General features: G+C 40.7%; 1 protein-coding gene across 4 annotated transcripts in view; it reads left to right on the top strand.

Annotated features, from left to right (window-relative positions):
- OXR1 (oxidation resistance 1) overlaps window positions 1-23,376 on the top strand; it is a 290,372-nt gene that overhangs the window by 134,475 nt on the left and 132,521 nt on the right. For 3 of the 4 annotated variants that reach the window (XM_064442241.1, XM_064442239.1, XM_064442237.1), the window contains exons 2-3: window positions 2,578-2,743; window positions 11,553-11,749. In XM_064442241.1, coding sequence (XP_064298311.1) covers window positions 2,685-2,743; window positions 11,553-11,749 — 256 coding nt within the window. In that variant the 5' untranslated portion in view covers window positions 2,578-2,684. The remainder of the gene's footprint in view (window positions 1-2,577; window positions 2,744-11,552; window positions 11,750-23,376) is intronic. The other variant, XM_064442238.1, reaches the window with a different exon arrangement.

The following is a 23,376-nucleotide window of genomic DNA, read 5'->3' as shown; positions in this document are numbered from 1 at the left end:
AATGCTAGCTTGTGTCTCTCTCTTCCCTGTAACAAGAGTCTGCCCTTTGTGAGTCAGTGCTAATTGCTTCATTTTCATAAAATTGCTTTTTGTCCTGTGAGGACTTATAGAAGAATATATTTATATATATATATAGATCTGCACACATTGCAGATCTATGTAATCTTCGTTTCAAGGCTAACCTGTATTGCAAAAGTATGAAGACACAGTATTTATACAAATTGGGTAATTTAGTTGCCTGTTCGGCTTACAGTTTAAGTTGCTAGCCTTTGTCCAGTCTTGTCATTGACCTGTATTCAGTGAAGGCTGGTGGGTGCTTCCAAGGACTTCCAGGTATAGATGTTTTTTTCAGTCCTAACATGTGCTGGTTCCTAGAAAAGCGAAACAGCAGTAATGGCTTTCACAGTGCAGCCCCACAGCCTCCGTGCCTGGCGGGAAGCAGATAGCTTTGCCGAAAGGGCACTTCGAACCGCAGTGTGAGGATGAGTCTTGAGGCTCTAGGAGGGGAGGGTCCATTTGGGAAGGAGAATGAGGAGAGTTTGGATGATCACCTGTGAGATTTGTGTCTTCTGTTGCCCTGAATTGACCCCCCTCCCCAGCCCCATGGCCTGGTGTCAGGTCATGGAGCGTGGTCTTTGCATTCTCTGCAGTGTGTCCTAATGCTCAGACTAAAGATGGAGGCTCCTTTGCTTGCTGCAGCTCTGGTCCCAGGACTGTCATTCACAGCTGCCAAGCAGCACTGCATAGCGTGGCAGTGGCATGCCATGGTGTGACTGGGCAGGCTGCCCAGCTGCAGGAGGAAGGCCAGGCCAGAAAGTCCCCACTTGCCTGGAGGCACTCCAGCTGATGGGCTGTTGCACAAAGAGATGCTCCCGGCTGGTTCTCACTCACTGTTTATTTATTCTCTCTTCCCTTCTACAAAATACCTTTTCAACTCACTGAACTTTCAGTGATGAGATCAGAATGTCTTACCCATGTGTGTCTTGTGGAATAAGGATAATAATGATGTATAAATTGGTTTTATATTTTTAAAAAAGTCTTTGTTTCACTGTGTACGTTTGACCTACTGGGCAAGGCAGAAGAATGTGCAGATTTGCATTTCCATATCTTAGGACAAGCACTTCCACAGCATGTCTTCAAAGCTGAGCACTGGTTGCCTGCTGTGCTGATGCTTATCTGTTGAGATGGTAGGACTAGAACACACATATCTGGTATTGTAACTTCCAACCTCCTCTGACATCTCTTTGAGAAGTTAAAAGGCCCTTTTGCTTCCAAATTTGACTACATAAATGTATGCATGCTATGATTGCACATACTGTAGCAATCTCAGGAACATTAAGTGCCCAGGGATATTGCAGCTGACTTGTAAACAGCTCGGAAAACAGTCAAGCCTAGGGTTGGAATCAGAAATGCAAATGCAATTGCCTAAATTAAAGGCTATGGATAAAACAGCTTTGTTGATGCATAAATTACTTGCAGTTAGCACAGAAAATAATTCATATTATGAAAAGTTAATTAGATGGAAAAATGCTCCGAGTTTATATGGTTTCACTGCACGGGAGGTATTCCATATGTCTCAGGGTATGCCATGCAGTTCCCAGACCACCGGCTACGTCTGCCTTTGAAAACTCTGGATTCAATGTTTGCGAGAGAGAAGATGGTAATACAGGATGTGGTCCTGCATAATATAAGATGTGTGAAAATCTCACGGTAATTTTCAGGGGAATAGGAGCTGGGTGCTGGTTGCAGTTGATAATAAGGATATTTCAGAAATAGTTCCATCTAATCAGGTGAAGTAAAGACTTTCCTTAGTGATACAACCTTAAAATATTTTGAACAGTTTGAATCCATCCTTATAAATAAAGTTGCATTATATATAATGTTATGGCATTAAAGAGACAAATAAGAATGAAATAGAAATTACCGTCACTTTAAAACCATTATGCAAAATTTTTCTGTGCTGAATATGACAGAGCTGGAAATTTCAAGACCCATGCAAATTGTACTAAAGGAGATTTGCATAAAGCATTGGAAGAGCTTTTGTGAAAAAGGAACTAGTGGGAGTTATTTAAATAACAGTATAGCAGCTATTAACAAAATAGCAAGACTCAAAATAGTAATTTACTTTACACATCACTTCTAAAACACATCCAGAATTAAGATAACTGTCAGCAAATAGTACAGCATTGGAACCCCGTCTCAAAATCCTGAAAGAAAAGATCAAGAAATTCTCATCCCTGACAAAACACACACCCTAGCTGCAGAGCATATTACTTCCACCATGTAAAGCAGCTGTAAAATTTATACAGCCATGGCGAAGCCATATGATCTTGAGCCCTTAATCCTTACAAAAGCTTAGGCAGGAAAAAAAGAATGAACTTTAGATGCTGTGACTATCTGAGTCACATCATGTTTTTAGCGTGACTGCTGCCATCTTCATCTCCATCATCATCATCACCTCCCTCCCCACTTCTGCCATGCCTCACCCTCCTGCGAATGTACATCTCCAGGCCCATCTGAGGTGTGTAGAGTGCTTTGACTCCTTTGCCCGTGGACTCACTAACGCTTCTCTCCCAGGCAGTGAGAATGCCTTGTCACACTTGAACCACAAGTGGATTCTGGATTCTCCCGCTTGGAGTTCATGGATGTAACCTGGCAGCAACCAATCTATATGTCTTCTGTAAATGCTCCTCCAAGGGTTTACCTGTAGCAGTGCTGTCATGCTCCCGGGAATAATCACAAGGTTTGTGTTCATTTTCGTAAGTCTTTATTCTGTGGTGTTCTCTTGAAACTCAGGAGGCACCAGCATTGTCTGTAGTTTTGTTAAGAGGGTGTGGATTGCCTATTCCACACATCACAAAATCAATTTGCAAGTAGTAGATACTCCTCATCTTTTCCCCTGATGCCTGGTGGAAACTTCTGGTTTGGCATTGTCTTTTTTTACAGAATGAGGGGTGGTGGCAGTTTTCCTGCATGTGCTGGGACTACTTCCATAAAGATGTCTGGGAAGTGGAGAGAGGGTGGTTTTTGTTTGCTTTCTGGTACTCTGACAATTAACAACTGTCGTGTTTTTAGTTTGCATGGTAATTTTTGATAGTGTGTGTAAAGCAACAGAAAAGTGTGTTTTATATGCTTGCTCTACATGGTCAAATACGTATGCTGGGGGGTATATAGAGAGAATAATGTTGGAATGCCGCTATTTTTTTGCACATAGCTGTTGTGCCAGCACTGTGTTCTTTCCTGAAGCTAGGCTGAATGTTGTGGTGTTGATACATAGCTGCCGCTTTGAAATGCTTTTTGGGCTGTGTAGGTGTGAATTCATTCCTAATCCTTTCATAACGGTCATCTTGTTCTCTGCCATCAAACGATCTCGTAAGCTGCTTGCATTATCAGAAAACTGCTGCATGATCAACACATGAAGTAACCGTTTGAAGGGCTTTTCTCTGGGTTTTTTTGTTTGTTTACTGACAGCCGTCTACTTCAGCAGTGTCGTATTTTCTAGCTGCTTTGTGGTGGTTAGTTCTGTTTCCCTCTGCAATTCATAAAGGCCAATTCAGGTTTGAATTGCAAGTATGTTGCACTCGGGTGGGTGTCCTGCTTAGGTGGTAGCGGATATTTAGGGGTAACAGGACAGAGAGAGAACCTACTGAGTGGCTCTTTCCCTGTGAAACCCCTCCACCTTCCAGCAACCCTTGGCTCAAGGAATTTGTGAGCTGAACTACCTGCAAGCTTCACAGCCCTAATAGATGTTTTCTGCCTGACTCGTGTCAGTCCTTCTTCTGAGCGGTACTCCTAGCCTGCACAATTATTTCCATCATGCAATTATATACTGTTCAAAGAAGTACTTCTTTGTGTTTATTTCAAACTTGCTGTTGGCCTTCATTTGGTGCTTCTTCAATCTCCTGTGATGCAAAACCATTTGCCACTCCCCTTTCCCATGGCTGATGGCTGTAGAGGTCGTGCGCTGGTTCCCCACGGGCAGCTCCTTCCCGCAGTCTGTTTCGTCTTGCCCCATGAGGAACCGACTCGTCGTTGTCATCACGGGTGGTTTTTGTCTGTATCAGTCTAATCCTGCTATCTTCTTTTCAAGAGGGCATGGCCAGAGCTGCAGGTGGTATTCAGGAGCATTAAACAAAAGATTTTCCAGCAGACATGGCATTGCCTCACACTGCAAGCGTGCAGAAGGAGCCTCAGGCAGTAAATGGAGCCTCACTGCAGACCACAAGCCTTTTACCTGATCCCTCCAGATTGCCACAGCAGCCACAAAATGCCGCCATGTGCAAAGGCAGATTTGTGTGGAAGCTGAGGGGTCTGTGTGTCTGCAGGGAAATAAAGTAACTCCTTTTGGGGCTGTGCAGGCACTGGGGTGTGAGGCCTTCTGTGTTTAGGTTGTGGGACCTTTACAGTGCTGTACTGAAAGCCGTAGCAGAAGTTTTTTCCAGAATCAGATAAATCCTGGCTGTCAACATCACTTTATATCACACTTTTTGCTACAAAGAAATCAAATTCATAACCAGCTCTCTGGGCATTCAAAAATACTAAATGCATCTCTGAAGAATAAGCATCACTCTTCAAATGAATGATTTTGCTTCTCCTGTTAACTGTGTAGTAAAATCTCTGTGATAGTCACAAGAGGCACAGGGAAGTTTTTGTATTAGGTAGATAAGAATGGGCTAGGCTTTCCTCCAAATCTTTGTTGCAGTAAGGGATTTTTACTTAGAAATTCACGAAGACCAAATTGTATAGATTCCCAGCCCCTGGGATGCTTCATATGCTTACTTGTTTCCAACATAAATGGTTTAAATACCTTTTAATCTTGTCTTTCAGACTGGAATGCCAGACATGCTTGTTTTAGGTGCTTTCAAGATCTGCTCTGAGAATAATGCCTTATTTTTCTCCCATGCTGCTTTACAAAAATTCAGTTTGCAATTATAACGTAAAAAAGTGCATGGATTGTGTAAGGAATGGAATAGGTTTGTGTTAGTGAAAGCCAGGGACAAAATCCTAATGCTCTTAAAATCTATAGCAGGCTTCCCAGGTAATTCACTAGCTCCAGGATTTCAGGACTTCCCATAGGATTGGACTCCCCAGAACACTTGGTGGTTGATGCCCAAACACCCGACCACCCAATGACATTTTATTTTTGAGGGCAATGGTAAGAGTCTGTTCAAAGTGACCCGTTCCTGGGAGGTGCTGCTGGGGAGCGCAGGGTGCCAGCTGGTCAACAGGAGGTAAAAGCTGGAGCCATCTGTTAGGCTGATTCTAAGATGCAGTAGAAAATTTTACAGTTGTATGCAGAGGATGGAAAGTGAAATAAAGCCCAAGTTCAAAAGCTAGTCAGTGTGTCTACCTACAGGTATGTCACATCACACAGCTTGGAGATGCACGTTCCTCCTGGTTAGCTAAATGCGCAAATCCTCTGCGATCAGTAACTGGCAGGATGCTGAGAGGCAGATACGGCTTTGTGCCTCTGTCTGGTAGGTTAGAGGCACCGAGGAGTTGACTGCATAGAAGGTCTCGGACGGCTGGAGTTACTGGGGTGAGCAACATCTGTTCTAGGAAAATACAGCGAGATACAAATGGAGCAAATGGGGTTTTAACGGGTTATTAGCAATAGTGCAATTGAATTGCACACATGTGAAATGTGTGTTTGAACAGGGTTGTCTAAAACCGAGGTGCTGCTCAGCCACGTTCCAAGCAAACATGGCATTTCCAGGTCCAGTCAGCAGCAGCTGAGTAACCTTCCTCTGGCCCTACTTGAACTTTGACCCAGGATGGGTTGTCTCAATTAATTGTCAACAATTGGGCCTTCATAGTCATTCCGTGTTAGCCTCTCCTCTGAACTTACCGCTTTTGCTGTGAAGGTGCCTGTCTGTTTTAACACGAAAGTGAGAGCACAACCATATTTCACAGAAGCCGCCAGTAACCAGAAGACAAGAGTAGTGACCCGCTCGGGGTTTCACACCTCTCAAAGGCTGCAGATTTTCCTAGATTTTCCTCTTTTTGTTACATAGTTTTCCCTCCCCTGGAAATCCTATAATTTAAGGATAGCTGCAGAAAAAGAAATCTTTGCCTCATCTACTTCAGAGCTCAGTCAAGTTAGGACTTTGTCCTTGCTGTCAGATATTAATTTCCAAGCCCAGCTAGTGCAGTGCTGACTTTGAAATCCTTGCTGGCATGCTGTCTGCTGGCTGTCTGCGGCAGCATCATTTTGGGTCACACCAGGCAACATTGAAAGACCTGTGTTGCCTGTGGTTGAAAAGTTAGTTGAAGGCTGCTGCAGACTGCGTAGAGTAAAAGATAAAAAAGATTTGCCACAGTATTTCTTGTATCTTTTATTTATTTTTCTACAAGCATACAACCTGAAACAAAGCAAGAAGCATGAATGTGATCCTAAGGCATTTCACATTCAGATTCCTTTCTGACAAAGAATAAATCTTGTTTCAGCCTGACTGTGCAGCTTTAATATGAAAAACCAAAACCAAATGCAACACAGAGCTAGTAATAAAGCAGGGTGCTGGAAAAGGGTCAGGCTTACAGTGAGTTCATTCTCTTGGCTTCAAAACACACAGAACTCAGGCTTTCTTTGCAAGACGTGGTAGTCTAGTGAAGACACAGTTCAAAGGCTGCAGTGTTTTTTCAAACTCTTTGCCAGCCATGACTGTATCAATATACAGTTCAGATGGGCTGAAGGAAGATGCATTTGAGTAAGTTGCTTGTTTTTGTCAAGTCATTCCTATGAAGTTGTGTCCTTACTTGAACCTGTGTCCTACTCAGGTGACCCTGTTATCGCAGAGTCTGGATTAATTCAGACCCTGTATCCTTCTGTCTTTCCTGACAGCAGAAGCACTGTTACCATGGTCTCTCAAAAACAGTTTGATAATATTATGTGCACTTGCTTGTCTTTCATGCTCCTCTTCTTTAATTTTAGTACTTGAGTACCTATGACTCTGGAAGTCTTACATTTAAATTTTTCTGATGGCAAGGGTAGATAACTTTTTGGACATTAATTTGCTATAGGCATTTCAATTGAGTCTTTTATTACATGAAAAAGGCCATGTGACATTTTTACTGCTCAGATGAGAGGTATTAGCCCTTTATTCCTATGTGATTGTAGAAAAACAGACACAGTGTATTTGTAACAACAATCTGATATTCCCCAAGTGCAGCAACCTGTTTTATTAGCTACCTCTACACTGTAATCTACAGCTTTATTAATTGGGCTATCCTTCAGACAGCCTTGGTGGTGAAGAATGTGTTCACAACCTAGTTAAGAATATAAATCATAATGGTATTTTTCAGTTTGTACAATTTATTTCAACTCATCTGCTGTCTGTCTTCCTCTGGGGCAGAACACAGAAATGTGTAATGCAAGGCATATGTACACTCACAAATCCTTAACCTTGCTTGCCTTGGTTTGACATTATGGAGGTACTAAACACTTAGTAGCTTCCTTGCCCACAACTATTTTGCACAATACAGAAGCAAGACACTGTAATGACTGTCCAAGCTTTGGTCTGAGTTAGAGCATTACTCCTTGAAAACTAGTGATTTTCTTCCCAAAAGTTATCCTTGCAATCTTCAAAGGTTTCAAGTGGTAAGGAATTATAGAAACTTTTTATATAGAATCATAGAACCATAGAATCATTAAGGTTGGAAAATACCTCTAAGATCATCAAGTCGAACCACCAACCTAACAATACCATGTTTCCTAAACCATGCCCTGAAGTGCCATCTCTACACATTTTTTGAACACCTCCAGGGATAGCGACTCCACTGCCTCTCTGGGCAGCCTGTTGCAATGCGTGACCAATCTTTCAGTAAAGAAATTTTTCCTAATATCCCATTAAAACCTCACCTGATGCAGCTTGAAGCCGTTTCCTCCTGTCCTATTGCTAGTAACTTGGGAGAAGAGCCCAACACCCATCTCACTACAACCTCCTTTCAGGTAGTTGTAGAGAGCGATAAGGTTTCCCCTCAGCCTTCTCTTCTCCAGGCTAAACAACCCCAGCTCCCTCAGCCACTCCTCATAAGACCTGCTCTCCAGACCCTTCACCAGCTTCGTTGCCCTTCTCTGGACACGCTCCAGCAACTCAATGTCCTTCTTGTAGTGAGGGGCCCAAAACTGCACACAGTATTCAAGGTGTGGCCTCACCAGTGCCAAGTACAGGGGCACGATCACCTCCCTGCTCCTGCTGGCCACACTATTCCTGATACAAGCCAGGATGCTGTTGGCCTTCTTGGCCACCTGGGCACACTGCTGGCTCCTGTTCAGGCGGCTGTCAAACAGCACCCCCATGTCCTCTTCTGGGCATCTCTCCAGCCACTCTTCCCCAAGCCTGTAGTGTTGCATGGGGCTGTTGTGACCAAAGGGCAGGACCTGGCACTTGGCCTTGTTAAGCCTCATACAGCTGACCTTGGCCCATCGATCCAGCCTGTCCAGGTCCCTCTGCAGAACCTTCCTACCCTTGAGCAGATCGACACTCCTACCGAACTTTGTGTCATTTGCAGACTTAGAGATCATTGATAAAGATATTAAGACTGGACCCAACACTGAGCCCTGGGGAACCCCGCTCGTGACCAGCTGCCAACTGGATTTAGCTTAGTTCACCACAACTCCCTGGGCTCGGCCATCCAGCCAGTTTTTTACCCAGCAAAGAGTACACCTGTCCAAGCCATGAGCCGCCAGCTTCTCTAGGAGGATGCTGTGGGAGACAGTATCAAAGGTTTTGCTAAATTCCAGGTAGACAACATCCACAGCCTTCCCCTCATCCACTCGGTGGGTCACCCTGTCATAGAAGGAGATCAGGCTGGTCAGGCAGGACCTGCCTTTCATGAAGCCATGCTGGCTGGGCCTGATCCCCTGGTTGTCCTGCACATGCTTGGTGAGCGCGCTAAAGATGAACCGCTCCATAACCTTCCCCAGTACCAAGGTCAGGCTGACAGGCCTAGAGTTCCCCACATCCTCCTTCTGATCCTTTTTGTAGATGGGTGTCACATCAGCTAGCATTTCATATCCCCTGAAGTAAGGCATATTCAAGAACAAAGCAGAATTTAACATCATCATGGAACGCCATTTCATTGTTAATGATTTGATGAAATATTTCTGCCTTTGTTTTAGGTAAATGCTTTTGACCAGCTGTAGGCTTAAAGCTAGAACTGCTCAAAACAAGGTCTCAGTTCCTGGAGCATCATTTTGAACAACAGATCTTTCTTTTCTTCCCACACAGTGTTTACTCAGAGAGGATGACCTGCACAGTCTTATCTTGATTTTTATATGTATCAGTGCTCATAGATGTATTCAGTTAGTTCATTGCAAGCTGTTCAGGATGCTCTCCCCATTGACTCCATATATAGATCCGTCAACCAAGATCCTCAAGGTAAAGATAGTTTTATCACAGTGACAAGTTGTTCTTCCCATATCTGTAGGGCTCTTTGAACAGCAGGAGCTGATGTAAGCAGCCGGTATATATGGAGTAGTAGTTGTTCATTGTTTCTCATAATGCCACTCCTACAAGTCATTAAAATAAGCTACTGTGGCTACTGTACACTAAAATGAGCAGTGCATAGTTAAACCAGAACCCATCAAAACAGGATGCCGCCTATATCAGAAGTTTAGATGTGTTCTGGACTAATTAAGGACAAACCGAGAAAAATAACTCCAAGAGCTAAAAAAGGTGCATCATCTAACTCAGGAAACCCATAAACCAGATTTTGCTGGAGGCTGGAAGGATATCCTTGGGGAGGTAGCACGGTGCACTTGCCTGTACTCTTTCCATTGATAGAGTTATTAGAGACAAGACATTTGTCTAGATGAACACCTGCTTTGACCCAATACAGCCTTTCTTTTGTGTAGGAGGGATAAAGGTCCCTGTCATTCTGAACTGTTTGTGCAGAGGCACTGGAGCTGAGGAGCGTTGCTTCAAATACATGACATCCTGGGCCAGCCTAGGGAAAAGGTTATAGTGGAAGTAGTCTTTCTCATTGGACCACATAGAGAAGTTAATTTCTAACTGCTAACTTTCTAACTGCTAGTCCTTTCCCTGGACTAGCAATACCCCATATGAGTATAATTTCACCTTCATAGTGTCATTTGTAAAATTCTACATACACTTTGATGCTTTAATGTATCTTCTAGAGCTTAATCATGACCTGAAAATTTTCCAGTCTACTAACAGCAGTAATTATTATTATGGTATTTAATCAGTTAATATCTTAAACTAGCAGATTCCATTCTCAGTGCAGGTTTCCATGCTCTTTAATTGCAACCAGTACATGGAGAAAATGTTTTAAAAATAAGGAAGCACAGAGTTAAGAGGGAGGCTGCTTAGCATTAAATTGTTACCCTAATAAAATCATCTTTTGACATTACAGAACTTTATCATTTTTTGTCACTTGCTTCAAAATTTCAGAATTATTACGATCCCTTAATCTCAGATCAGTATCTCACTGCAATGCCATAAACCCCTTTTATTTCCAGGGTCAAATCATGTAGTCAACTATACACATTTATAGAGACTTAATTTAAGAAAAGTGTTGACAGAATCCAGTGTGTATGTAGTGAGCTTCATCATAACAGAGCACTTGTCTCTATTCAATAACTCTAGTAGCGTAATAACCTCTATTTTATCTTGCTAGAGATAGAGGAGATGCTGGGACTACAGTGATTCAGTGATGGGGGTGTACTCACCACCACTCTGAAGTAGGATTTGAAAGCTTTTCTAAGTCTCTCCTGCAGAACTCTGATAAAATGCCTAGATTTGGGGAGGAGCAGAGAGTGATAATGTCATTTACCTTGACTTTAGCAAGGCTTGTGACACTGTCTCTCACAGTTTACTTGTACCCAAGTTATGATGTTATGTCTGGATGTGTGGACAAGTAGATGGGTAAAAAAATGGTTGGATGGTCGGGCACAGAGGATGGTGGTTAATAACTGGTACTCTACCTGGATGCCAGTAACGAGTTGAGTAACACTGATTTCTTCTGCAGGACAGAGAATTTCTTTTCCTCTGTCCACTGCTGTTGCAATGCACAAAATGGTACCTGGGGTTAGTGGGATTCTTGAGTTTTGGGCAGAAAAAACATGTTGAAACTGTGGCAGAATGAGAAATGCAGTTATAGAGCCACGTCTGAGTTTGGAAGATCATAAGGTAGTTCTTTTCTCTTGGGGCATTCAGCAACTTTGTGCAAATTATTTAATTTCTTTGTACTCCCCTGTCTGTGGAAACATAAGCCAGGCAACTTAATGATAGGATAGTTGTTGGCAGCTCATCTTCTCTGAGGTAGATTAGGGACTGATCCTTCAAGCAGCTCAGCAGGCTGATCTGAGGGCAGTTTACCATTTGTAGCTACATGTGAAATGGAAGTTTTGTAACTGATTTAGCAGGAGCTGAAAGGGGAAATTAATACAGGGCCTAATTTATCACTGCTGTTGTGTAGCTTGCTGTGACATGCATGAATTGCTGTATGATGAATATATTGCTATTATTCTATACATAATCTAGGTATAGAATGATGATTAGTAATATCTTACTGCCTTAAATTGCCTTTAGATTAAAGAAAAAGTCCCAGTCGGTGGATATTAGTGGGCCAGGATGCAACCCAGTGGCAGCTGAAGCTCAGACACCTCAGCCCAGTAAATCTTTGCTTGCCACTAAGACAGCTACTTCTGAGGAGGAACAGAACAACACTGCAAACACCCAAAGGCGCAATCCACGGAGGAGCGAGTTGAAGAGATATTACACCATTGGTGAGTTTTCATTCACAGAAAAAAATCAAATATACTTATTAAAAAGGCAAGGTCTTCCTGTTTATTTGTGTTTTATTTCTTTTGGTTAATTGCAGTTGGCTACTAAGATTACCAATGTCCACAGTGAGCATTAAGATGTCGTATCTGAATCCTGATGTCAAACTACCCTGAAAAATTAACCTGCTTTATTTGTCTTGCACCATTTACAAGCATTCTTTCTGCTTTTTTTTTTTTTTTTCTTAAGAAGAGGTATTGAAGAAAGCAAAAAAAGCAATTTTTGGAGGAGGTATATAGGAAAAGCATAATTGCCTTTGACAGTGGATTGCATCAGAGTTTTGGCAGAGATTGTTTAGAAGGCCTCTGGTTAGAAAGTATTTCCAGTTTAGAGAGGGAGGAGGCCTGCTGAGTGTGAAGGATTAATTTGGTGGGGTTCTGGGTACCTTTCTCTAAATATTTTGGTTTTCTGGGTATTCTTCTGGGATCTATATGATTCTTATAAAACCATCTTAGGCACCCTAGAAAATGCTTCATAACTTGCATCCCGATAAATCATTTCAGGACTGAGCCCGACTGATTCCTTTGGCAACATTTTGCTTCTCACCTGATCAAAACTGACCAGAGAGTGGCTCTGTAGTGTTCGTGTCAGGTTCATTAGCGCTTGTAAGAGGCAGGTGTGCTAATGGGGGCAGTGCAACGGAGAGAGGTGGTTGTTAATGCTGTGAGAGGAACATAAGAAAAAGAAGTTATGTATTTTAGTTATGGGTTTATATATTTTAATTTTGGGTTTGTGTGCTGTTGAATTATTGGAGTATAATGTGATTTTTTTTCCTGTTCTGAGGTAACTATTTGTGTGTCTTTTAACTTGTCTAAAAGGTGAAGAAAAATGTGTTGCCTTAAACATCTTTCATTGTGTTATGCCTGAACTCTTGAAGTTGGTTGTCATTTTAAGTTATGTTGTTTTTAAAGAAGGAAACTGCATTAGCAATCTACACATTTTAATAATGAAGGCTGTATTTTATGTGGTGAATGATTGTATGTGTTTGCATTTTTTGATGCCCTGCATTCAAATTGGTCTGCACAACTGCATTCTGAAAACTCACAGACGTTTCAATTATCACTCAGTCTTGTCTATCCCAAAATAGATAAAAATATGGCAAAGTGAAGGCATTGATGGGTTCATTAGCATCTTGGACAACAGATCTAAAATTTTACTTTAAAAATCTCAAATTGCATAATCCGTCTTCAAAGAAGATTCTGTTGTATCATGTGTGAGAATAGCACCCTAAAATAAAGGCATAGTGAAATCAGTGCGCTTGAGTGGCTTTTTACTTTAAAATGTATTCTCTAAGAAGTCTTGCTCTATGGGTTTTTTTGTCCTCCTTCCTCCAAATAATCTTAGAGGAATATCAAAGATATGCCAAGATTTCTTCATACCTAAAGCAGGGGATGGAATGGGGGAGTTTTGCATAAAAGTAATAATGAAAGTACAAATCTACCACATCATCAAAATGAGTTCTTAATGTAACTCAGGATTAAAAAATATTATTGATAAATTGACCATAGTTGAATGTTCTTCTGTTATCACCCAAAACACAGTCTGCATATGGAAGCACAGACTCAGGTTTGCATTTATCTACTTGTTAAATTTGACTCACCTGTTTTTTCTTTTGGAAACTGTTACAAAATCGTTATAATGTGAACTCCATCGATGCTAGTAACCTTGACATGCTTCTAGTGATCTCAGGGTCTGAGCACTAGTTGCTCGGGATCTAACCTCAGTGCTGGAATAACAGAGTGTTGTTCATACATTTGATTAATTTGCTTGAATATTGTGCAGCACTTGATTTGACAGACCTCTGAAGGTTATATCGTCTGGTGTCCTGTCGGAAGTGGGACTCCAGCCAACACTAGGTCAGAACAGCCAAATCTTTGTCTTGCCGAGTTGTAACGATCTCCAGGGGTGGATACTCCATAGCCTCTCTGTGGATCATGCTGGAACATGGACAGCGTGTCTGTAGACAGCAGCATTCATGGGCAACTTGCCTATAAACAGATGCTAACGTTTGTGAACAACAGTTGTAGACCTTGGGAAAGTATGAGGGGAACGGACTGCAGAAAGTGGCCAAGCTTACATGTTTTTCTTAAATAGCATCTTTTATTAGTCTTGTACAGAGTACTGGGTAAGGTGGCCCAGCTGGACTGACCCTGTATGGGAGTCGTATTGATTTTATGTTCTTATACATACAGCCTTGTCTATGTGACTTGCCTAAATCACAAGCAGTAAGTTGCTAGAGCCAGTATTACTGCATCCTGTATAATGTTTGAATTTTACTAACAGGCAGATAGAAGAATCAAGAGTTTCATTGTATCTTCACAACCTTTAATGGCACATGTTCCTGAATATTGTGAAAATGAAAGGTTTGATCTTGGACGGACCAGTACTGATGCCAGATGAACATGTTCTGAGTGGTTCTGGTATTGGGTCTATGGCTTTGATAACCTGAGAGAAACAATAACTATCTTCTCAGAGCTCCTGTCAGCTTCAGCTTAAAGTTATATCAACCTCTTGATTTAAAAGTAATTTTCTGTGACTTCTCTCAAAAATTGTTACTAATAGTCAAAGTCTAATCAAATAGTTTGTTACTTTCTGAGGGTGAATGTACTGACACACCTGCAATGGGCTGGGACTCTAAAATGGAAAAATATTGGATTCTAGTGATGTTTTGTGTACAGTTGGCTGTAGCTTAAACGAGCATGTTAGACCTATTGCCTGCCTAATACAATTACCTTGTTTTGCCCTTGTTTGCATGTTCTTTACTAAAAGCAATCTGTATCCAAGATCAAGCAACATGAACTAATCGTTACTGTGATAAATGGATTAAGAAAATGTGTTAGAAAGCTGATGTTCTCAACTGGCTTTGCTTCTTTCATTTTAAAATTAGTATTCTGTTATATTAACCTCAGACCAAACTGGCAAATGACAGTGTTTATGGTTGGAGCTTAAACAAACAAATGGCAATTGTGTTTTGCGTTACTCTCATTTTCCTTAATAACTTATTTTCAGTAATTATCATGATAAGGATATGAGAACTGAGTTCAAATCTGGGTATATAAAGAAAGTATGAAATCAATATTAGACATGTGCCTATATACAGTTTATATGTTTTAAAATGTAAACGTCAGCATCAAATTGCCTATTAAAACTGAACTTCAAGGCCTAGCCAGATTTATTAATGGTTGCCCATTTTATTGAATAGCCACGCAGCTTAAAATTAGATATAAAGAAAAATGTATCCAGCTTTACTTTATCAACTCACAGAAAGAGTAAAATCAAAGTTATTTACAAATTCTGTGGTTTTTTTTTTTTAATTTGGCTATGCAGAAAACACTTCAGAGATCTTTATGTGATCTCATTCAGCTTTGCAGACCCAGAGAGATGTGAGCATTTACCTTGCACACACATACTTTGCAGAAGAAATTGTAGCAGCTTGTGTATGCTTGCTGGTACTGTGAGCAGACACAGGCAACTGTCTAATAGACTGTGTTCCGAAATACTCTATAGCATCAGAAAAGTTTTTAGTATTTTGTGTCACCGTACACGTACACAGATTTACCTCGGACCTTTTGAAGTTGAATGCGGAATGAGGAAGGCATATCGTGGTAATTCCAAGAGATTTTAAAATTTCATCAGCACTGCTCCTACTTCAGAACACTATCCACAAGATACTTATTTTGCATTTCATCTTTCCCACAGACTGCATCTCAGATGCTTCCCAAACTTAATGAGTGCAGTTGCACTTTTTAAAAGTGGGGGGAAAGAACTGAGAGGAACAGGCAATGGGTAACAAGTTGTGTGCTCAGATGAAATGAAATAGAAAATGGAGAGTAGGTGAGGGGGAGAAATAAGTTCCATATGGCAGGCTCAGCAGTCAGGAAGGCTCCTGCACCTCCAGTGCTGAACTGGTGTGAAGAAATTGAGTGGGAACTCCTAGATTAATAAGGCGAGTGTAGGAAAAACAGTCTGCATGGTGGGTTGGATGAAGTTTTTTGAAGAACTCTAGAAACAGCACCCAAGACACTTAAAAACCTAAAATTAGACTTTTTAGATAGATGCTGCAGGCACTTAAAAATTCAGGCCACTTATTTCTGAAGTGCTCATTGTTGAGCAACTCCCTCGAAAGAGAAAAAGAAGGTATCTAGGTCTTCAGCACTCTAAAAAGTGGGCTGGAATATTATACAATGGAGAATTATATGGGTAACCTGAATTCAAAAGCAGTAGGGCTGTATCAGCTTAATGCCATGTCCAGGCTCGAACTAGCTCTTCTCAGCTGGCTTGCAGTTATCCCAGGTGCAGCATCATGGCTGTGTTGCTTGTAGGACCCAACTGAAGGGCTGTATTTCTGATTTCATGGAGTGATGCCTCAGGATATATGTTTAGCAATTTGTTAAGGTGACTGAAGTAGCTAATGTTGTTACCCTATGAAGACACGCACTTGAAGTGTATACTGTGGTTCGCATTAAGCCATTAAAACCTGGTGTACAGTGCTTAGATACCTCTGAGAGGATATACCCAGTAGACTATCTACCTAGTAACCCTGCTTTTGTAGATGTAAAAGGCCTTTATTTGTTCTATGTGCCATTAAAATGTAACTGCAGCACTGGAATAGAGTGAATACATTATTTAAAAATAAGATGATTGCATGGTTCCTGATTCTAGGAATCAGGCAAAAGAAATCATGAAGCAGGACAGTAGTTCATACAAGAAAATGTTGTTAGAGTACAGTGTTGCTGGGGAGAGGAGGGATGCAGCAATTTTTGCTATATCTTCTAATAACTTATAAAAGCCTTAATGCAAATGTTGCTGTACAGGCTTCTGGTAGCACAGCTTATTTCATTTAGAACTGACCTATCTCAGGAAGCATCTTTTGTTGGTATACTCTCTATCTTCAGTAGAAGATACTGCTGCTACAGCTACACAGGGTTGATAATTTAGACAGAATTAATGGGTATTTCTATGTGTACATAATATACAGCATGAGGACACTTGGGAAATACTAACTGCTAAAGTTCCCTTCAGTGGTTCATTTTTTTTACATTTATTTCATGTTCCACTTGTAAAAAAAAAAAAAAAAAGCCAAAAAAACCCAAATAGGAACTAACTGTTTTTGTCTCCCACCTCTCTTGCAAATTAGGTCAGCAGAAATCTTAACAAAGAAAATATTCTTTGCTAGTTTGACCTGGTCGTATTGGTACTCTACACTTGTATAGTCCTTGAATATCAACATGTTACCTATTCAGAGTAGTGGAATTAACTGATATAAATGCAGTGTGGAAGAAAAATGAAGCTTTTGGGGTAAGCAACTCTAAATAAATACATATTAATTGACAAGGTTTCCAAAACAAGTTCCTACTAGCTAATGGCACAGTGATAAATAGGAAAAAACAGACTTTCTTTTGGGCTCCTAATCTTGGTTGTAAGAAAGAAAGTTTCAGAGGTTAGTCACTTTAAATTTCGTTGGGATTAGTTAAGTCTCTACTACTAATATAGTATTTCAAAATATATTATTGTGAAAAGAAGATGGATCGTCTAAAGAATTTAATGGCGTAAGTAATGTCTGGTCACAAGAATTATTATTAATGCACAAAACAGCGTAAGGAAGTGTTTACAGAGTGATAGAGAGTGTAATAGAGAAGATTTTATGGGGAAACCTAGAACAAAATCTTTTTTTCAAGGGATTAGTAAGTCACAGTCTGTTCCTTCTGTTATAAAAGGGAGAACTAAATGGAACTCATCAGCTGCTGTTTAGCGGCTATAACTATACCTAAGCCTTGTGCTATATGCTTTCAATTGAGTCCATTTAAGTCATGACTTTTACAATTATTTGGAAACATAAATAAATAACATATTGTTTACATGTGCAGTAGATTCACTTTCTTTCTGTTTACATACATTCCGGGCTACTTCCATAAAATTATTACTTGCTTTAAAATATTTCAGAGCTACCGGTTTCAGTGTGAATTCATCCACACTTGTAACTAAATTTATATGGTGTCAAACTGTCTGCTAATATAAAATTATGTGGTTTGAGTGGTGATTTCGTATGGCAGGGATCTGTTATCCTGGTGGAGCTTTGTCACTCATGGACCAGCTTAGCCATTTTGGAGAGCTGGTGTGAGGGCACCATGGACCATTGGTCAGACATCACAGTGGCTCTGCTATTGGACTCAAACTGGAAAAGGAGAATATTGTTGCACCTGAAAATATATTCTTGTTTACAAGCAAGCTAAGAATTTTATGGGGTTTATCTCATGGGACTACTTGCTCAAAAACAAGCACCAACCTTACTTGAAGGGCAGACATTGTGGCATTGTAGCTGTTTCTTTTTCAGTGCTCAAATCCCTTCCTGCTCTGAGAGGTTTTATTTGGGGTGCTCTAGAAATACCTTATTGCTTTTAGGGGACATGATCTGATAATAAGTGGTGTATTTACTGTAGAGAGGTTTTCCTGCAAAGAATACTTCACTTTCTCTCCAAACGTCTTTGGAATGTTCTTCTTATCATTTGGCAATTGACTATAATTGTTTCTCCTCTTCTGCAGAATTGAATGTGGTTCCTTTCTGTAGTTGCTCCCGAATATCCAATTTTTCTCCTATTTGCAGTTACCTTTCTTGTTTGTTGCTAATACTAGCAAAGCATGAAGCGTAGGTAGGTATATTAGAAGTTGTTGGATTAGTGGTGGAATCTGGTACAGTAGATGCTCGAAATCTGGGCTCCCTTTTAGAGAAGGACAGATGGCAGATGAAGCTGCCAACTCTCTCTCAAAGGATCCAGATGCTGTTCACACACATTTGCAGGGTCTGACTCTGGCCCATTCAATGCACGTACAATTTCCTTCTTGAACGCCTACTGCTTTTTGAGGAACATCATTCTGACTGCTTCGTTTCAAACACAATCTCAGAAATTTTACAGGCGGCAGCCATTTTCCTAGCGCCTCATTACCTGTTTGTGAGTGATAAGGAAAGGGGAATAATTTGTGGAACATGTGGATAATAAGGAAAGTGGCTTTCATAGCAACAGTAACTATGCAAAATTCTTACTCATTCACCTTTCACGAAGATTTTTATTACTGATTCAGATCACATAGCTACAGTGGATGAGCAAGCAAGTGTTTGTTCACGTCTTTGTTTTTCTCTTTTTAGAATTTAAAACTTGGAGCCATTAAAAGCCAGTTTTTAGTGTTGTGTCCTTCTTTTGTCCTTTACAGATACTGGTGTATCCTTTGAATATAAATGAGTTCTGAGCTATAGAGACAGCATCCACAAGAAGAGTGTTGCTCATTAATGTCCTTTCATCTCAGCATGTCCCTTTTCTTAGCATCCTGGTTTTGTTTTTAATCATATAGATTGTTATCATATCATCTGCTGAGTCATTATGGGCAAAAAGTATTTCAGGATTTTATCATTTCCCTGCTTTACATCAGAACAAAGCTGAAATTTTTTATAGTTCTATAAGCAAGCTACTCAACTTGCAAGATCAGCTAATAGTATATACTCTTGGGTTACTAAAATTTGAATATTTGGAGGAGAAAAAAAGATAAAATTATTTGACCTGTAAGCTCTAGGCTGAAGAAGGTGCGTCACCCTCTGTCTCTCTCTCCTTGGAGGTCTTCTGTATAAGGGAAAAATGGCTGAAAAAAAAAAGGACATGATTTCTGACACCTCAGATGTGCCTTCAGCACCATTCTTTCAAGTATTGTGAAATAGCAGAGCCTTCCTTCTAACAGTAAAAGAACAAACAAGGAAAATGGGGATTCACTGCTGAAATAGCTGGGTGATTTAGTGATGGCACATGCAGATAAGCCTGCAGACAGGGTTCAGGGATGACAGTAATTACTGGTAGTGGGAAAGGGCCAAGTCAGGGATCTCTTGAGGAAAATCTTTATCACAGAAGTTCATAGAACCCAATGGGACACATACGAAGGACGCTGAAGGAGCTGAGGTCATTGTGATGCTGCTCTCCATCATCTTTGAAAGGTCATGGAGATCATGGGAGGCAAATGCTGTACCCCTTTTCAAAAAGGGCAGGAAGAATTTTCCAGGGAACTATAGGCTGTTCAACCTCACTTTTAGTCCATAGAAAAATCATGGGGCAGATCATCTTGGAACTTATTTCTGAACAAGTGAAGGAGAAGGTGTTTGGAATAGCCAGTATGGCTTTACCATAGGTGAATCATGCTTTTTGAACTTCATTGCTCTCTGGGATGAAGTGAAGAGATCTGTGGATGATGGAAGACTGGTAGATACCGTCAACCATTACTTCAGGAAATACCATCTTTGTCATGGTCATAGTCTTCCAGAGCACCCCTGTGTACATGTTGGGACATTGTGGCCTAGGTGGTTGGACTACGTGATGGCTGGAAAAACTCAAAAGGCAGTAGTCACCAAGATGATCATGGGCCCTTTGAGAAAAGGCTGAGGGAGCTGGAGAAGAGACAGATTCAGGAGGACCTTACAGCAGCTTGCTGCTATCTGCAAGGAGGCTACCCAGAAGATATCTGGTAGTCTACTCTTTGCAGTGGTGCATGGCAGGAAGATAGGAGACAATTGGCCTAAATTGAAATATAAGAGGTTTAGACTTTATATATGGAAAAACTTTTTCCCATGGCATAAAAACTTTTTCCAAAGAGTGCATCAGGATGTACAGAGAGGTTGTGCAGCCTCTATCGTTAGAGGTTTTCAAGATGCAACAGGGTAAAGCCCTGAAAAAGCTGGTCTGAGATGTCATATCATAGGTAACCCTGCTTTGAGCAGATGATCGGACTTCAGACCTCCTGGGGTCCTTCCCAACCTGATTCAAACTTGGAATTTGAGGAAGTGACCTTTACTGCATGGCAAGAGGGCTGTTCCTAGCTTACTGCTTTCATCAGCAGAGAACGCTCTCCTCAGCCACTTATAAGAGCCCAAATTTGGCAGTCTTCATCATGGACTGCTAGGCTACATTGATTTCCAGTTATTTTATCTGGTAAACTTCTCTATGGGAAGAGGAAATATTATCACACCAAAGCACCTGTTGTGATTATTCGTATTTTATTCATTCTGAAGTCAAGTGTGAGGTTTCCAGACAGCTTGATAATTCTATACAGCTAAAAAAATGCACTAACTGAATCCATTACATGTTCTTCTGATTCCCCAATCTTAAATAAATTAAAAAAAGGAATGTTTAAAAGTTCTTAAAGTCTCATGGAAGATCTGTTAGTACAAGGGGAGTCTGATATATCTGTTGTAGGGATGATTTCTGTTCTCCGTGTAAGTATTATGAAAGCTTTGATTTTTGGGTGTTAATCAGAGACTCGGTTTTATTGATAGTGTCAGACTTCTTGGCATATTCTTTATTTGTTCCCTTAAGCTTTCTTTCGATCCATAAAAAAGCCTGCAGGGGTGGGGGGTGTGTGTGTGTGTGTGTGTGTGTGTGTGTGTGGAAAAAAAGGACCAAAACACAAATGGTGCAGGTAGCCTCAGTTTGGCTCAGTATGGAATGAGACTTCCCTTCCCTCTGAAGCTAGTGTTGAGATAGTGAAGCCAGTAAGTTTCCTTCCGTACAACGTATATGTGAGCATGAAATCTAAGATCAAAGTCTGATGTTACTTATTCTAGAATAACTACACTAAAGCAGAAGTCAGTCTGGAATACAGTGACAGAGTGACCAAATCCAGCTGCTGCTGTGCACGGGTAACACCAGACAACCTCCAACCAACCCTACACGACCCTTGGTGTGGGGGGCGCAACCAGGCTCTCTCTCCACGAACAGTGTTTCGAATACTGCAGCTGTGTCGAGGCAAGGCGGCCTGTGCTGATGCGTGGGACTGTCTCCCTCCCCTACAAGCAGATTGCTTTCCTGCGAGTCCGGCAAGCATCTAATTCAAGCCATTCTTTCTGCACTGGGACAGACCCTACATACCATTTAATATTTGTGGGTCCTGAACATGAGGGGCTATGAAATATCTCCCAGCACACACTGGGCTCCAAACAAGCTGTTTGAAAAGCTTCCTCTTCTGCTGCCATTTTTTTCCTTTTTTTTCAACTAATATTTACCCTTTCCTGTATTCAAGCTTTCTCTTTATATTGCTAGATAAATAAGAACAAGATGCGATTTTCAGGAGACAGAGCTTCTAGGTTAGGTTCACCTCCAGGACACCTTTCTGTGAAGTTACTTTTGGATTTTAACAAACTGGCTTATTATGCTCTTCTCCCCAAAACCCCATGGGAACTGAGTGTTGTTGCCAAACCTTGATTTTTGTCTTGAGCCATGAAGAACAGCTGGAATTTATCACAGAGTTATTGTACTGTTGAGCGTTCCACAATTACAGAGCATTAGTATGCACATAGGAGCATGCAAAGACTTTACAAGTATAAAATATTCAACATTTATGAAAGAAGCCTTTTTATAAATCTAGATACTAATTGGGCAGATATGTTCATGAAAACTAAATAGTGGCAGCAGCCCACTATGTTTCCAATGAATCTTGTTAATTAATATGCTTGAGAGATTCTTTTATTCTTTTAATTTGCAGAAGATAGAATGACAGTCTCTTTCGTCTGCCAGAGGAAATGTGGCAAGCATGATTTGTTCTGAGAGTTGTTGATTGCAGTTTCTTAGCCACCTTAGCCATACATTTGCTTAAGAACATGTGTGACTACTTGGGTATGTAATTAGGTGCTTTTGTGGTCTACTTATAGTTTAAATTATTTTGTTCCCTTTTCATTTGTATGTAAAACAGTGCTGAGATTGGTTGTTCGATAGTTTGCCAAGTTTCTGATATTCTTGCTCTGAATAAGTCTGAGAGAAAATAGGCCCTGTGTATAGTCATTTTTGAAAACACACAACCAAAAAGAAATAAGAAAATTAAATGATTTTTTGAGAAACTGACTTAAATTCATTCTACAAACTAAATGACAAATGTTCTATCTAAGAGCAAGAAACTCTTGTTTTAATAAAACATGAAACACTGATTGTTCACAAGTCAAGACTTTCCGGTGTAGCTGCTAACGTTAACATCGGCTGGGTATTGAAACCTGCTGGGATGTGAGAGAGAAACTGGTGCCAGTGTGGATCCTGAGAAACTACTGAATGATATCACTGCCAACACTGAGCTAACAGAAAGTCACCTAATGGTGTGGCCCAAACTCAGGTTCAGCAGAAGGGGGTGAATCCAAGTGGGGTTGAAATGACATAATCCACAGCTGAGTTTGGTTTGATAGTTTTTAGGTAACGTAGAACGACTTTCTCATGTTATCTGACGATCTAAACCTATACTGATTCGTTGTGGGTTGTTTTATCAATACTAAATACATATATTGCAAACCTGACAGATAGAAGAGGATAATATAAGGGGTTTAAAAGATAAACCTTATTTCATATTAGCAAAGATTTCATTGTCTGCTGGAAAATAAACCAAGTCAAGTAACATGAGTAGTTTGGCCTTTGTTACATACTACACTTCTTTTTAAGGGTTACAGATGGGATTGTAATTCCTCACAAGTAAAAAGCATGAGAGTTAAGATAGATAATACGGGAAGTAAAGGGCTCACCTCAAACCCTACAGCAGTCTTCTGCAAGAGAGAAAGAAT

The sequence above is a fragment of the Phalacrocorax carbo genome, chromosome 2 (assembly GCF_963921805.1).
Source record: "Phalacrocorax carbo chromosome 2, bPhaCar2.1, whole genome shotgun sequence".
Taxonomy (NCBI): domain Eukaryota; kingdom Metazoa; phylum Chordata; class Aves; order Suliformes; family Phalacrocoracidae; genus Phalacrocorax; species Phalacrocorax carbo.
This window is presented reverse-complemented; position numbering and strand designations above follow the sequence as displayed.